The 18,261-nt window shown below is 32.0% G+C and overlaps 1 protein-coding gene across 3 annotated transcripts in view; it reads left to right on the top strand.

Annotated features, from left to right (window-relative positions):
* The window catches only part of LOC119634798 (homeobox protein homothorax), a 289,120-nt gene that overhangs the window by 233,544 nt on the left and 37,315 nt on the right, over window positions 1-18,261 (top strand). For all 3 annotated transcript variants that reach the window (XM_038029184.1, XM_038029183.1, XM_038029182.1), the window contains one exon: window positions 8,265-8,288. In XM_038029184.1, the coding sequence (XP_037885112.1) occupies window positions 8,265-8,288 (24 nt within the window). The remainder of the gene's footprint in view (window positions 1-8,264; window positions 8,289-18,261) is intronic.

Here is an 18,261-nt window from a genome sequence, read left to right as displayed (position 1 = left end):
CCTGGGGTAGATATAACTGCGGAGCTTATTGCATATCCAACTCTTTCGATCTTCATCTGATCGCCTTGTACTCTTGGTAGCAGCTTCACAATAAGATTACCTGGCGTAGATATAACTGCGGAGCTTACTGCATTAATCTTCATCTGACCGCCTTGTGCTCTTAGTAGCAGCTTCGTAATAACATTTTCTGCTGGATATCGTGGGATTCTTTCGTAAAATTCCAAAAAATTTATCCTTTATTCAATCGGTGTTTATTCCGTTGGAGCTAAAAAAAATTCTTTTGTTGTTCTTGTTCAGAAATGTTTTCATTTCAAGCTGCTGAGACCGACTACTAGCCTTGATTATCTTCAGGGCCAAAAGAGTTTTTATGCAAAATTAGTCATCTAGCCACTGAACCAAATTTCCGAATCCTCTCTCAAGAATTTCGAACATTTGATCATCACAGAGCAGAGTAAAACTTTTGCTGTAGGGCCACCACCCACACTACTGTTTGGTGGCTTATTTTTAATGCAAGCTTTTCATACCTACTGCTTTTCTGCATTCATTATCAAACCCTTCTAGGATACGGTTCCGATATTCTAGGATTACGGTTACTATCTCTCGATTGCTATTATTCCGTAAAAATGCTTCGGGAAAACTGATTTCCCGTCTCTATGTTCCAATCTTTGACGCTGTCAGTTAAAAAAGTTAATGTTTAAAATCAATTCAGCGTAAATACCTTCTAGTAATCGGAGAAATTATGAAAATGCGAAAATGAAAAGCGATTTATCCCACTTTCAAAAGTAACGGCTCATTTCTTTTGAAAGGCGTATGCTTTAGTTGATCGCGCGAACGTGTTTAACATAGGTATCGATTTTTGATACATGTATGTACAATCTATCGGTTTGTCTTTCGCGTGGCAAACGACGAGTCTGTGCTTTCACTAAATAGATAATTGTTCATTTAATCTTCTGACAAGTGTCTTGTTTGATGCATGTTTTATTAAACTATGGTTTCTTGTTGTTCATAATCTCTCCAAGATGCAGTGAAAAAGGGCATATATGTCATATATTGCTTTAGGAATTTAAACAAAGCAATAGAGTAAAGGCGGCAGCGGGAAAAAATGCGCAGTATATACGAATAGGAGAAGTCTAATAAACGTTTAGTCGGCTAGAAATCGGTTTTTCAAATTGCTTTTTATATATATGACTTTAACAATTGATTCGTCTTTCTACCTTCGACTACAAGCTTATAAAAGTAATTTTTCGGCAAAATCCATTTTAATCCACGACGTTAATCCACGTTAATAAGAAGGGAGGATATATAGCAGGAAGGTTGCGTACTTGAAGAACTTAGCTCAAATCGGCAAGTGAAAGAAATTTTTGATGACACGACGTAATGTCGTGAGTTCTGTGCAAGTCAAATATACTTTGACATGCTTTTGATGATAACTCGGAGGCAATATTCAGTTTTCAACTGCAAATGGGCATCAATTGGAAATTTTCCAATAATTCTCACTTTGAGAATTCATTAATTTCATATCATGTTATTTAAAGCCGAGAGAGCAGGATGTCCCCGCTAAAAGACGTAGGGATCACTCCAATGCTTATAATAAGTATATGCCAAATATACCTACATATGCCTATAAGATATATATATGTTTGCAATTTTTTTTTTTCCAAAACTGTTTTGTCGGTTCCTGCTTTTTGTTTGTTTTTTTTTTTTATTTTATTTTATTTTTTACGTTATCTCATAAATTCAGTTTTACCGAAGTAAAAATATTTTGTTTTATTTATTTATTTATCTTATTTTTGGATTTTTTTTTGTTGTTTTTTTTTTTTTTTTATAATATTCTTGAAGCTTATTTTGTTGCTTAGGGTTTTTGTATACTTGTATATATCTATATATTTTTTGTGAATTAAAAAAAAAAAAAAATCTTAAAAATTTTTTTGTGCTGGTATTCACTCTGTTAACAAAATCCCCAACTAGGCATAATAATTTCGCGCTTCAATGAAATGCGATATGTCGTTGTGGCGATGTTGATGATGTTGAAGATGATCAACACGAATCACCACCACCAAAGCCTAAAAACGGAGAGAGAAAAAAAAAACAAAAAATAAAAATAAAAAAAAAGCATAAAACACCAACAACATCAACAACAACAACAACAACAATTTAAAACGACTCAAATACATTTTGGTGTTTGGGATGACGATGCTTGAATGGATGGATAGATGTGTAGATGGCCTTTTGGGCTATAGACCAAATGCTTAAATTGCTGTTGTTGTTATTGGATAATGACGATTGCGATGCCGAAGCTGATGCTGATGCTGATGCTGAAGATGTTGCTGTTGATGATGACGACGATGATAATGATGAAGCTGAGCTTAAGATTTTTAAAAATCGCAAAGACACATTAAGTCTTAAGAAATGTACATATATATATGTATACATATATTACACATATATGTATATATATAAAGTATATGTGTTTTGGAATTAGCAAAAAAAACTGTTGGTTGCAAAAAAAAAAAAAAAAAAAAAAAAAAAAAAAAAACAAAGACGAAACAACAACAAAAATATCTCTTCTACAAAACGAATAACTAAAAATTCCAACTACACACCTTAAAGTCACTTGGGGATAAAAAGATTGTGAGCCTTAAAAAAAAAAAAAAAAAGAAGTCCATAAGCCTTTAGATCTTTAAACTTAGTTTTTTGTGCGTTTTTTGCGTTATTTTTTTTTTTCATTTTTTTTTTCATTTTTCTTACTAAAGGAAATTAAAAATACTCTTCATGAGGTCTGATCTTAAGACTTTCATTCATTTTGATTTCTTTGTCATTTAAGTTATTGAACATGCATTGATACACGATTGTAAACACAATACACCTTAGCACAGGCGCAGATGATGATGATGACACACATATACACATATATACATGAACATACACATACTTAAATACGAGATATGATACGAAGAGCGGTTTTTAGTTTCATTGCTTACAAGAATTTCTTTTAAAAGGTCTTTTCGTCAGGGAACTCTCAACGGTGGTTATAAAATGCAACAAGCTTGCGTTAAGCCTGAATTTCATGACACTTGGCTTGCAGTTCATAAATAATCGTCTTAAAAACCAACAAGCGGTACAGTAATAAAAAGCCAGTTATAATATAAAGTAAATCGTATATAGTTGCTGTTACCTCTCAACTTATACAGAATTTTTAAGCTTAAGCTTTAATTTTACGCTCCCCTCCACTCCAGTTTCAATTTAATAGGGCGATTGAGAGGCAGCTAGAGACGCGAGTGCTGTTAAAGTTAATCGTCGCACTAATTTTCATTGTTGAAAATCCTGTATGTCCTAAAATAATTTTGAAATCGTTTCGTTTTCTGCGTTTGGTTAATTTTTTTCTTTTTTGTTGTTGTTGTTGTTGTTGTCTACTTCTCATTAAACTGATCTGTGGAAAACGCTTCGTGTTTAACAAAACTTGAACATTGTTTTAAATTTTTTTTTTTTCTTTTTCTTTTTCTTTTTTTTTTTTTCATTTTTCTTATGGAGTGCAACACGGTTCGTTTGGTTACTTTGTGTGCTAACGACATTGGTAGCATACTAAAATTGTTAAAAAAATTAACAACCATGACAACAACAAAAACACTAGTAAGACAAACGAATTTACGCATTTTGATCCCATTTTAATATTCTAAGATGCTTTAAATGAAATACGTGTGTGTCACTGCCTTTAAGTTTTTCTTTACTTTTTCCTTTTTTTGTTTTCAAAAAGAACTCGTTACGTTTATTGTTTGCTTAATTGATTTTATGTACAGACCCACTAACCACGAACAACAGCATAAAAAGTATTAAGCCATGGAGAATTTAATTCAACATAAATTTCCAGCTAATAAGAAATAATATTACGAAAGTGCCTATGGGTCAATTGACTTTTCGCCATTTTTCTGAAGATACCAAAAGCAACAAAAAGTATTCGTACTCTTACAGTTTGACGTCGAAAGTCTGCTTAGGTTAAACATAGCTTTAAAAGGCCCTTCATTGAAGCGTTATAACAACTAAGGAAAGTTCTTTACTGATTGAAATCAATGCCAGTTTGATGGAGTCATCATGGATTTCTACGATGCATGTATAATATTAGGATGTGATAAGTAACTTTTTTTAAAGAGTCGCTCTTAATGTATATCACAAGTGTACCAGATTTCGGTTAAAAGACGTGGGCCTCACTTCTGAATCGTTTCGTTTTATTGCGATTATTTCCGGGTTAAGCATAGGGCCTTATGTGCCATTTGGCGACAACCACCTATCAAATGCCAGATGCTTTTCCACTTGTATCAAAAGCTCAGAATAAACTTCTCAATTACTAATGCAGACCTTATCACAAACTGCGCATCTTCTCTCATTTGCATCTTAATATTATTCCAAAAAAGTCATTATCGAAGGTTCTTTTCCTACGCGTCATCAACTGCTTCATTACGATTTAATACCGATTCATCGATGAAGTGAGTTTGAGTACATTTATCGGAATCATAGGCTATTGATACCCATCGGTCGGAACCGTGGAAGTCAGGTTTTTCCTCTTTAAGCTTATGAGGGCGGCTTGCGACAATGTTTACGGTGTTGCCATTTTTCCAAAATAATTTGTTTTCCTGGCACTTAAAGGTGTGGTCGATAACCTGTTCAAATGTTGTCATTTCATTACCTTTTCTTTTATCCGAAAATACTGTTAAAGGAAAACTTTTTATTTTTCCAAGCATTGCCGAATCTTTAATGATTTATTTATTTTTTACGCATATATTCTGACAAAGCATGAGTAATTTTCAACGAAAGTTGTTTATAGCGGCACATGAAAAAATGTTTCTTTATGGATTTGTTCTGTATTCATTTCGTTTATGGCAATAGAGTTGTAAAATATCCTACAGTTTACCAGTTTATCGATTCCATCATTTTTACATTCATAATAACTTGAGATTAGATTTCTCGAAAATTATAATATTTCTAGGCTCAATACTTTTTAGTTTATGCAATAAAAAATCAAAAAGAAAAATAAAAGATGCATTACCATATCAAGTCGTGGCCTAAGCCACGCAATGACTCGAGTCGAGCACTTACCTAACCGTCATTCACGAATGTCATCATCATTATTAACAGCGTCAAACATTTGAAACTCTTCATTGTCATCATCATCACACATCATATGTGAACGTTTATTAAAATGCATACTGCATCGCGCCTATTTGGCATTTTATTTAACTGCGTACGCTCATCTAAGTATATATACATAATATATGTATATAAATGCTCATCGTAACGTATGCTTTTATTATGGTATGCAAAATTAGTAAAATATATACTCTTAGCCAGTCGCTCAGACAGCGAGTTAACCAGCCAGCCAACCAGCCAACCAGCCAACCAGCCAGCCAGTCAGCTAACTTAACTTCGCTTCAGCTTAACCATTTCTCAAACAATTTTAAATACAAACAAATAATGAAACTCAAGAAGCTAAAGATAACAAGAAAGTTGACAGTATTTTATGTCTATGCAAACACATTCACACGTCGTATAATCATATCATTTGCAATGCATATGCATACATATGCATGCATGCACTCGTAGAAGGTCATATTTAATGTTTTGTTTATATTTTTGTGCAGCCTTGAAAATGGGTTTGGCCCTCTCTCTCTCTCTCTCTTTCTCTTTCTTTCTTTGCGCTCCCTAAACGCATTTTATATCAATTGTTTTTATTATTATTATTATTATATATTATAACCATTTGTCTGTGTTTGTGTATCCGTGAGTATGTATGCGTACCCGTGGTTTTTCATAAAAGAAAACAATTTTCACAATTCGCTTAGAGGCCAAGTGATGAAATGCATAATAATTTTCAATTAATTTGCATAAAAAAAAAAACTATAAATGGTTTCAGTTCTTTTTTGTTTTTGTTTTTATTTCGTAAAGAAATTAACAGCAGACAACAGAAGTTGAAAGAGTTCTGATTGGGATAACTTATCTATCTCGCCTGTTTGTCCGTCTACCTTATCTGCTTAGTCGAACGTTTGTCTTTATGTTCGTTTACTATCTTTCTAATCATATCTCTATCCGTTGCTTAGTTCATTGACAAGACTCGCAATGTTGGAAAAATTAAAGCAAATCCTGATCATATTGTATCGTTCCATTTTGAAACGTTTTCGAATCAAACTGAACTTGTCTGTCCGTCTTGTTTCTTTTTGATCAACATACAGGCCGCAATTTTAGAGATATCTAGCTTGCGTAAAAATGGTTCAGATTGAACCATTCTCTTTCGACCACTTTCCACATAAAGCCTTATTTTGAAGTATCGTTATAAGAATAACTCTAGGATGGTGCAGTGTATTTAATGGCAGGCCGTGGCTCACTAATGAATTTTTTTTTGCTTATATATGTCCAAATATTTGTAATATACAGAATTAAAAGCTGAAGTGTAGTCTGAAAAACCAAATCGATTAAGCCACGCACATCTATTTGAAGGGCGATGTTTCAAAATCAGTAAAAACATCGATATCATCAAAATCGATCTATGGGTTCGCTTCTATTTTGCATTCAAGTACCGCATACAAACTAACATTAATCGGTATTAATAGGTTCGAAGTAAACCGAGTGTTATTGCTTTGTTGTTTTTAAAAGAAACCGCTAGGTTATCAATTTAACGCCTTCTGTCCATTATTCATGCAGAAAGAGAAAAAATATTTCAATATTTCATTTATAAAAATGTTGAACAACATATATAATGACTCATTCATAATTATAGAAATTTTTTTTTTTTTTTTTGGGGAAAAAATATCTATACTACGTGCATTCATTCACCTTGGTTTGATTGCCGCTTTTGTTTTTCTATTTGTTTCCTTTCTTCAATCTTTTCAAATCTTGTATTGTGATATGTGAGAATTTCTTGTAGTCCGACATCCATTCCATCCAAAAATAGTTTGGACATCAAATCCACACACACTTACAAAAGATTTGATTGATGGGGAGCAAATAAGTATTTAAGAGAAAAAGAAAGAAAAAGAAGAAGCGCGTTACAGTCTGGCAAGGCCGACTCTTAGATACCCTACACAACTTCGTCTAATACAATTATTTATTCGTTTTGGTACACCGAAAATTGCACATTATTTTCATGCAACGAGACACTTTTCATCAAAACCCTCATACTAGGAGATGCTCAAAACGTCGTATGACGTAGTCCAAGTTTAGCAAACTTAATTTAATTCCCAAAAATTTTATTATTTTTCGATTTCTGTCATAGAAAAATAGAAACTAGAGGAACCATGTTCTTCTCCATATACAAGCTTGCTCTTATGCTAAACCTTACATATGCTAGCATCTTGAAAATAGACTTACGTGATCCAAATTCCATACTGTTAATTCTATGGACCAATTTTCATAATAAAATTTTTCTGAAGCGCTTATTATTCATGAGAAATCTTATACGGACCGGGGTCCAAGAAATAGACCAATGAAATTCAAATCTGGTCCACTTAATTTTTATGTCAATTTACTATTATAAACCAATTTTCACCATGAAACATTGAAGATAACACCCTTTTTATCGCAGAGAGATTCAGTTTTTGTAGAACGGGTATAGGAGAGGAGGCTAAAAATGGGCCCACCGAATCAAATACTTCTTGACACTTTTGAATGTTGAAGTACTACTATATCTGGCGACTTTTGTCTCGAAATTTTATTTTTTCGATGACATTTCCATTACATGGGGTGTAGTCGGAAAAGAAGACCGATCCGAAGCCTTTTCGATCGCATTCATCTTTGGGTCGAAGCACAGCAGTATAACAAATTACTTCAAAATATTTCAAAAATTACGACCTATAGGGTTGAACACATATGCATGGACACAGACATGCTTAAAACTTGATTCTGAATCGGTCGATGTAAGGAATCTTAAACGCTTCTAGGTATTATCTACGGCCGTGCAAACTGTACCGCAAGTAGTGTAGAGTACAATAAAAATCAAAAGCAAAAAAAAAAAAAAAAAAGAAAACGCAAATATATGTATATATATATATATACATATTTGTGTTTTTATTATTGTTTTCTGGTGTGTGATTTCACTTGGAATTAAATTTATGGTTTGGGAAAAAATGGAACAGAAAGTAAAAAAAGAGCTTAAACTTTGATAAGACACCTGCTTTCAAAAGAATTTCTTCGTTTTTCTCATATGTTATATGTAATTTTTATATGTATATATTATTATAACATTTTTTAACAATTTCTTTTTTAATTTCTTTTTCTAGACAATTACGGCACGAGTGCAAGCGGTAAGTTTTTCGCTTCAATTCTATTGTAAAAGAATACATTTTTTTTGGCATTTGAAACTTCTTACGTTAAACATCAGGCATTATATATGTGTGCTTCTTTCGCTTCTATAATCGAAATGTCCAAACTTTAACTGCCCTCAGGGCCATCATTTTAGAAGAGAATTGTATAGAATAGATTGTTGATTGAAATACTGTAGAACAACAAAATAATTAACAATAGTTGGTATGTTGTTAACAGACAAGTATGTCAAAGTCATCCTCAGATACTTATCAACAAATGTATATACGATTGATACGTACGTGTGCATATTAGAAATGATGAAATGATGAAATATAATCTTGTCTTGAGCTATGTGTCTCTTTCATCAACGCGCCCGAGCTATTGTTGTCTGCCCATTCCTGATTTCTTTGCAACAATTAAACGGAATACATACAAGTGTATGCGTTTGTAAGAATTCAGTCCCTTGTGCTCGCAGAGTTTAGGCTAACTATATAGTATTTGAAATTAAAGTAAAACTTTTCATTTAGAATTTGACAGCCACTATAATTAGGCGTATGACCATAACCCATCATCATCGTCGTCGTCATCATTATCATTGTTGCAGGGCGTTGTGCTCGTCGTCAGCAATTGTTGCAAAAAGCAACAACAACATACACTCACTTTTGGAATCTTCATATTTCCACTTTCATACGTACACATCAATGAAATTGAGCTGAACTAAAAGAAGGAAATAACGTATATCAGCTCCTCCTGATGTTTAGCTTAGCAATGGCCAATAACAACAAGCGAATTTTTGTTAACTTTTGTGTATGTATATAGCTGAGAGATATATAAACAGTTCGCATAAAATGAGTGAAATGAAATGAAGGTTAAAAAGTGAATCGTGGATACCCATCATTATGGGCATGGAATAAAATGGCCGTTTAACGTACGTTCTGACTAAAGAGTTTTAAGAGCTACCAGCAAAATGTTGAAGTAATTGACCTCATAACTGAAAAAGCGATAACGCACACATCGCTTATCCAGAGTAATTTCTGTAACTTCACTGCCTCAAAAATTTAGTCTACAGTTTTTTGGAAAAAAAATTCTCTCAGAACTAACCTTTGATCATCTGACCTTTCGAGTGACCGAAGAGTGTGTCTGTAACATTGAAAGAAGTCTATTTAAGGCTCCTCATTAGTCTCAGAATTAACTTTTGATCTTTTGACCGACCTTCACAGGTATGTAAATATGAAACCGGAATTTGCTCGGACTGTGAAACTTAGCGATTGGCAACTCTTCAGATAAAATATTTTTTTATCATTTTCATACATTAAAGGTGTACTTTTTAATACAAACATTCTGATTTGATATTCACATATGCGTTATGCTTTGTTTAAGGGACTATTCTTACAATTTTAATGACCTTGCTAGCCACACAAACATGAAAGCAGGTGCGTTTTTCATGGTGATTTTATAGCCAAATCTATAGTTGTCTGTACCGTTAGGTAAGGAGTTCTCACGGTTACATAGCTAGCGACTTTACTGGCGTTGAAAAGCTCTTCATCAGACATTGTGTTGCTGTTGTTGTTGTTGTTGTCATTTTTGTAGTTTGTAGCATATAACAATATCCGAATAATCGTATTTGGTTCTGAAGTTATAAATTTTGTGATTAAAAATCTGTCTAACACTATTATAAGTTCCACGAATGTATTGTTATGCTTGTGTTCATTTGACGTCTTAAATATTCAATGTTTTTAGTTTCTGTCGTGATTAATTTTTGTGGAATTTTTTTATTTTTTCTTCCCTTTTACGGTTTTCTTATTATGAAACATACTTGTATACCACATATATATATTATAAGTAAGATTGTAACGTGTCTTGTCTTCTTGAACACCTTGCAATGTTAAACAACCCGTTGGCAAATACCGGAAGATTTACATTAGAGCAAGCCATAGACGAATTAAATCAACTTTTGTAATTGCAAGTTATTCAGAAAAAAAGTTCTATTCATTTATAAGATACTTTCGCACAGGTCATCATATTAAATACCGCGTCCCACAAATGTTCTCTTACTTGTTGAAATTTATTTCTAAGGAAAGTTATTTTCTGCATTTCATTTTATCTACTATAACGATAAATTCTTCCAATGCCTCATTTACTTACTTAATAAACCATTTTGCTGTTTTGTTACACTAACCTTCTTAAATGAAGTCAACGAATATAAGAAAAAATATTTTACATACACAGACAACATACAAATTATATGCGTTTCTATAGGTCCCCTCCCCCCATACGTGAACTTATCGGGCATATTGAATGAATGCAGATGATGGGGTAATCGGTACATGTATTCGCAAATATGGCCGCCGAAAAAAAAAGGCAATACATATGTTTAAGTAGTACATTTGCATGAATATGCATGTATAGCATAGGTATATATGTATGTATATGTGTTTGTCGAAATAAAGAAATAAAAGAAAAATAACAACAACAACACATGCAAAATAATAATAATAATAATAATAACCTACCGTATATTTCTAAAAAATGCCTCAAGAGAAACGTATTAAATATTTTTAATACGATGTGTTGTATATGTGGTGCGTATTATGCTATGGTTGTTGTTGTTACGCTAGTTTTTTCTTTTGTTTTTTTTTTTTGTTGTATTTTGGAGTTTCGTGTTGAAAGATTTTCACATGCTGCAAATATCGGTGATACCAGACTATGATTGTTGTGGTTGGCTGTTGTGCCTGCTGTTGGTTGCATGTTCATATCGTGACTTACGCGTTAATAATAGTAATAGTTATGATCTCCACTTGTACTCCCTACCGTAGAACAAGAGTATACTAAATTTATCACATCGTTTCTTTCCCGGATATATCAAAATTCTACTTAACCGCCGAGCCAAGTCCAACACTAAACTTCTGCCTTCTGTACCCAACCGTGCATCGATCTACGTGCAGGAAACTTTTCTAAATCAATTTATCAATATACTTAGCCGTATCCTCTTTTTTTTCCCAATAGGCCCCCCCTGTTCGACCATTAGAAATGAAACGGCTTAGAAGCGCTGAAGAGAACGCTTAGAATACGTACTTCAATATAAAAATGTGCCAAATTTTTGAGCAACAGCGTTTTTGATTGACCTATCGACAACTTTGAAAGATCCAACAATTTTCGGTATTTACTTACATTTATGCTTTAAAGAGAGTCCTCGCTTGCTCTTGACATCCGTTACGGAAAAATGGGAACTAAGACGTTCTTGTGAATTTCTACACACGTTACAGTACACATGACCAGAGTGTAGTCCGCTGTAGATAAGTTTATATTCACATAACAACCGATCAATCCATTCATCAATTTTTTATTAATAGAATTCTCGCAGTTGTGACATAGAAACTTAAAGCTACTTATTTATATTGCATGGCTGTCGGCTTATGAAAAGAGAGCCAAATAGAAAATGAATATAATGCCTTTAGAAAAACAATCGCAAAACTGAAAGGAATGTTGCAAGATGTTACTACTGTTCATTTGCCAGAACACGATCTCTGCTTTCATGCAAATATATTTTTTGAAAATACCTTGATACGCCCACTAACACACTCCCCGTTCAATTTTTCCACGTTTTGCTGAAGATAAAGCGTATTTCACGTTCGTTATTTGCTGCTTTGCTAAAAACTAACAAAACAAAAAAAAAAAAAACAGCTCAATAACAACAAGAACAACATTTTCAAGAAAAAGGAAGTGTGTTAATTTTTTTCCATTTTTTTATATATTGTTTTTTTTTAGTTGGGGGAAGTAAGAAAAATATGAATATAAAAAAGATTTTTTTTTTTTTTGATCTCCCATATGCAAGCAATTATGATGTCAGAAATGCCTCGACTTACAGTTGTTGTTTGCAAAGAAGGAAAAAAAAATTTAACAAACAGAAAGCCTATAAAAACATAGGTTCGTATGTACAAGCACATATATGTATATTTTATAATATATATATATATATATATATATATATGTACATATTTATGTATGAATGTATGCTTGCATATGTGCGCTTGTATTTATGCATATTTATGTATGGAGATGTAAGCATAAAAGGGGCTGAAGATTTATGAATTTGGCAAATAATTAGCATGATGTTGTTTTATGAAAACAAAAAAAAAAAAAAAAAACGAGAAAAAAAAGTAAAAACAAGAATTTTTTGAGTCAAGGAGATCCACTTTGGAAAAAAAAACGTATGCAAAAAATTTTTAATATAAATGTTTTCCTCAAGGGCAACGATCTTTAATTGTGTAACAAAGTGCAGACAAATTATTAGAGAGTAGAGAGTGGTTTGTCTTATTTTCTTCAATATGTTTTTTCTGTCAAAGTCGAGACCATATTGTGGTTAAAAAAGGGGGCAGAAAAAATTGCTAACAGCGTTCTCTTTGTGCACATAAATTGCCTTTATATATTAAATCAATTGAGAATAGATTGCCCACCATTAAATACCCTACACCTCTTAGTTTAATACATTTATTCGTATAACCGCTTTGCAAAGTGAGATGTTATTTGGGAATTTCAATAGCGTTAGTCCTCGGACCAAAACAAACCGACCTAGCAAATTTGATCTAAATTTTTCAAAAATTGCGACCAGTTGGTTGGACACTAAAAAAAAAGATGGATGGACGGACGGACAAGCATTGATCGATTCTGAATCGATTGATATAATAAAAAATGGGTCTATCTCAAGTCTTTTTAGATCTTGCATAGGTGCGCAGTAAGTGAATATATCGTAGTACCGCAAGTGGTGGATAGTCATACATTCATATTAAGTTGGCACTGTCTTGCAAATAAATCCTCGCTCGTGTTTATAAAGATTTTCTTATGTCATCTATCTATCAAAATAAGGTTTCGTATATTAGATCTTTTAAAATGTTCTCTCCAAAGCAGCCCAAAAAAAAAAGACTGTTTGAAAAGCTTATCTACCTATCTAAGCCTCACTTGTTACGAATTTTACGCGAGTTGATAATCGATCTATATACCCGCTTAACTATCTTTTCACCATTGCTGTCTTCACTAGAACGGAAAGGATAAGCTTTGATAATATTGCTACAGAGTTACTCTCTGTTATGCTTAGTGCTTTTAACAGATATTTATGCAAAAAGAGTTGAATGTGTATTTGGTTAGTTTTCTTAGCAAGAAAATCTCCTTTCGCCAAAACTATTATATTCTAATCTAAATTCTTACTTTATCGCCTGACGAATAGTATATATAAAGTCTTTTAATTTCTGATGAAAACTTAATTGCCTTGATTTGCTAATCTATTCTCTAGTGTTATTAATGGTTTATCTTTCACTTGTAATTATTTATTATTAAGTTCTACTTACGACACATACAATAGGTATCTGTTTTATATATGCCGACGTTCTCTTGTCTTTCTTATCATCAATATGGTTGGTCTTCCATGCATGTTCCTTTCATATTCGTGTTCTTCCCTTTTTTGAATGAATAAATTACTTTTGATCGCATAGTAGGAACACATCTTATTTTAAATATTTATTTAATTTGACTTTGGATGGCCAGGTGCTTTCCTTGCCAGCCTAGTTACATGAATCCACTGGCAGTTAATTTGCTGTTGAATCGAATAGAAAATAACCTCGTTTCTTGAATAGCATTCGATAACGTAATCATTGTTTTTTAATTTGTTTTTTTTTTTTTTTTTTTTTAAGCAGAAGCAATTTTTAACACCATAAATTTTATTTTTTTAATTTTTTTTAATTTTTTTTTTTATTTTTTTTTTTTTTTTTTTTTTTTTTGTTTTGTTTCTTTCGTTATTTATTATAAGAGATTCACTCATATGCAAATTTTTCTGGTCTCACGGATGAATAAAGTTCCCAAAGAAGGAGGAAAACGACAAAAAAAAAAAAATGCTTCAAATTGTCAATTTTATTTATTATTAACGCTCATAATTGTCAAATTTGTTAAATTTATGAACATGAACGCCATTGAGCGTGTGCAATGCACTGCAATCGAATACAATACAAAACTCATATAAAAATTGAAAAAATATTTTTATACTCGAATTTACGACAAGATGATGGGCACCGCCATCGCCACAATGATATCTGAAAAGATCACAATGCCAAGAAAAAACGCAAAAAAAAAAAAACAAGAAAGAAAAAAATTATGCAAATCTTCAAATATATAGCTTAAGGTTTTTGGAGAAAGACGAAATTGATGTTACTTTTGTTTGCACTGTTATACCATTAAATTTATGCGACATATTGAAATGTATCACCGATGGTCGGTCATGTCAGTGATACAAGAACATATATATTTTCATATGTATGTACATGCATATGTATAATAATATCTCACCTTGATCATTTGTGACAATGAACAAAGCAAACGTATACTATATGCATACATACATACATATATATATATATAGCATTTTATGAGTAACTCTATCTTTGAAATTGTTATTATATATATATATATATATATATATGCATATATATTTATTGGTTTGTGGTGTTGGTGGTAAAAAGATTCTTTGTATCCTTCAGAACGAAAAAAAATGAAATTTTTATAAAAATTAACATTAAATCGTGATTCTTATTTCTCTCATCATATCAACGCTTGCTTGTATCCATAAGTGTCGGTATGATGGCATGGTTATGTATTTATATGCGTATTTATTTTACTCTATTCCTCCCTCTTCTTTTTAAGTTAATTTGTATTTCCCTGAAAATTTTATTTGTATTTTATATGCCCGACACATGGTCGTACGTCAACTTTGCACCACAGGAGGTTGAAGTTTATTTTGTAGTTTACATCATGTTTTCTGATTTCTTTGCCTTTTCTTTTTTTTTTTTTTTTTTTTTTGTTTTTCCTTATTTCTTATATATAGATATATATATATATAGTTAGTTTCCCTTCACATGAGCTTGATTTTGGTCGTCGTTTCGACTCTCGCGTACTCATAACGTGTAACCCATTCCATACTTATCACAATGACATTCATTTTAAACGCACATATAGAACTTTTTACATATCCAGCTAGATCTCTTGCTGGCATTCAGTCAGTATTGTCTGCTTATTCAGTTTTGAACGCGCCAATTTGAGTTCTTTATTAGGAGACAAGTTCACCACCGATCTATAGCATCTTACAAAATTGTTAAACTTTACTCAATAACTACATATTGCACGCGTAAGAATGTATGTGCATGTCTTGGTCTTTTTTCTTTTTTTTTTTTTTTTTTTTTCTTTGCTGCAGTTGTGGTATTTCTTCTCTTTTTTTTTTTTGCTTACGAAATTCATTTTGTAGAAATCATAGTCTCGTCTCTGAAAGTGTGGTCACAGTTGGAAATCAAAACATACTTGCATATGCATAATGTTGCAAATATATTTTTTTTACACAGACGGACGATATAACAACTACGGGGACAATGAAAATAATATATATATACATATTTAAAAAACAAAAAAGAAAAGGATACAGTGTTATTGATCTCAAGATCACACTACACGATCCAATTCTATAATAGACTGAGTATGCCTGCGCTTCCTATAATCCACCATTTATTAATTATAGCTTACGCAAGTAAGTTTTGGCGGATTTATGCTGCACTTGGACAAGGACTTGACAGAGGTCTTTTACATTATACCATTCGGTTAAGTATCATTTTCCAAACTGTTTTAGATCCGTCTGTTTGTTCCATGTCTCCGTGTAATTTTCTATTCAACCAGCCATTTAGTATAACAACAAGTTTTGCTACGAACATGCAACCCTATTAAAGACGGAAAGATGGATTAGATCGCAGTATTTCTATGACTATTCTTTCGAAAAGTGATTACGAGTTTTTTAATTCATTTTTCGCTTTTTCTTTTTCTAGTTGTCTTTCACTTTTCTCCTTAAGTGATTTTTTTGGCTTCTTGAAGTTATTTTAAAAACAATGACGCCTGATAAGCCTTTTCTTTCGATTAATTAAATAATCGCATTCTGCCGCCTTTCTATCCCTTCAATTGCAAAGGACATCGTTGTTTTGGTTGCTCCGTTTCTCGTAAATGTTGAGTGAAAATCGCTGTTGTCCACGACTACACGACTAAGAATAAGATTCCGAATCGATCTAAGTTCGTTCGTCCGTCGGGCTTTCATGACTTTAACCTACCTAGGTCATAATTTTGGAGATATTTTGATGAAATTTACTGCCCTGACATATTTTGGCCAAAGGACGAACACTATTGAAAATGGTTTGAATGAGACCTATTTTTCGATTAGTTCCCATATAACACATTTTAGTTTGATAAACTTGCATATGAATAGTTCTAGAGTAGTTGAATGTGTTTAATGACGGGCTGTGTACCATTGCAGTGACGAAACAATAGACTCTGCTCTTTCAGCTAATCACTAGTATATAGACTTAATTGCTATGTCAAATTTTGTATTTTTACGATTGTCTAATAACTTGTACAACGACTACGAATTGAAAGGTGGTAAGAAAAACAAACACAAATATAAGGAGTACTTCTTTACACAGAAAAAAACACATAGTTTCCCAGGAAAGCAAATACGAAAAGTATTCAGTTCTTAATGTCAGCTCTTAATGTGTAGTGTGGAGTTTAAAAGATATTAGCCTCAAACAACAAAGCCTTAGGTATATGCATAAATATTATTTAAAGAAATAGTTGACCTCATTGAAATTCAACAAATTTGGAACGACTTAGTAACATTAAGGCACATATATAAAAATGATTCACTATTTTGCAAAAATGAATATATCGGATTCAAAGAATTGCGTAATCACCTTGATTTGCATTATAAACAGATTATTTCGTATGAAAAATCAAAGATGCAAGACATTGGCTACAATCGCTTTTGCGTATCTTTTATGTGAATTTTTAAGGACACCTCTAACTTTTTTTTTTTTTTTTTGTTTTCCTTATGTCTGAACATCAATCTGTCACATCTAAACCTATCCAAGTATATATCAAATCAAAAGAGTAAATGAACTCATTTAAAACTTGCCAAAATAAATATAAAAAGAGAAAAAAAAAAAAAAGAAAAGAAGAAAACAAAATCCTTTCCTTTCTTCTTCAAACAACAATATGTGCAATAAATCTTAGCCAATTATTGGATACATATGTACCTGCAGCTCTCGAATAGAACTCTTTTTTTTTTTTTTTTTTCTTTTACTTTTAAATACAAGCACATATGTGTTATAATGTTTCCTTTTCCCATCATTATAATCTGTTTTACTCATCATAACGTTTATCCAAGAACAACGTCCAAGATACAAAAAAAAAAAAAAAAAAAAACTGAAATCCTTTATTATTTTGTATTGAGAACCAAAATTGCCCTCCTTCTCTAAACATTCGAAAGTATATTCTCACGTCATAACCACCTTCTTAAACCGACCAGAAAGGAAGAAAAAAAAAAAGAAGAAAACAACGACAAGAACAAAAACCGAACCGAATAGCAATCACCGACATACTCATAAAATTATACTCACGTTGTTGTATCCATTTTGTGTATGGATGGATACAAGCGCTAAAGTCGAAATATATAACAAAAAAAAAAAATAAAAAAAAAAAAACAGCTACAGCAACAACAAAATAATAAGAAATTATGATGGATCACCAATCAAGCAACACCATCAACTTGTGCAACCAAACAATATACAATACATACACAGACATACGTACACAAATACACACAAATATATATATATATATATATATATATATTTATATATATATTTATATATGACTTAAAAAAAAACAACAACAATAACAACAACGTTAACAAACTAAAAATCATAAAAACCTGTAACTCCAACTCCACCAACATCACAACATCACATGCATGAGCAAATGGTTTTAAACCAAAAAAAAAAGAAAAAGAAAAACCACAGCAACAACAATAATATTTAAAAAAAAAAAAAAGTTAAACAAAAAATGAACATACAAAGTCAATAATAATTTTCTACGTTTTTTTGTTTTTTTTTTTTT

Source organism: Glossina fuscipes, unplaced genomic scaffold (genome assembly GCF_014805625.2).
Source record: "Glossina fuscipes isolate IAEA_lab_2018 unplaced genomic scaffold, Yale_Gfus_2 3, whole genome shotgun sequence".
Lineage (NCBI taxonomy): Eukaryota > Metazoa > Arthropoda > Insecta > Diptera > Glossinidae > Glossina > Glossina fuscipes.
The sequence above is the reverse complement of the archived record's forward strand: the minus strand, read 5'-3'. Positions and strand labels throughout refer to the sequence as shown.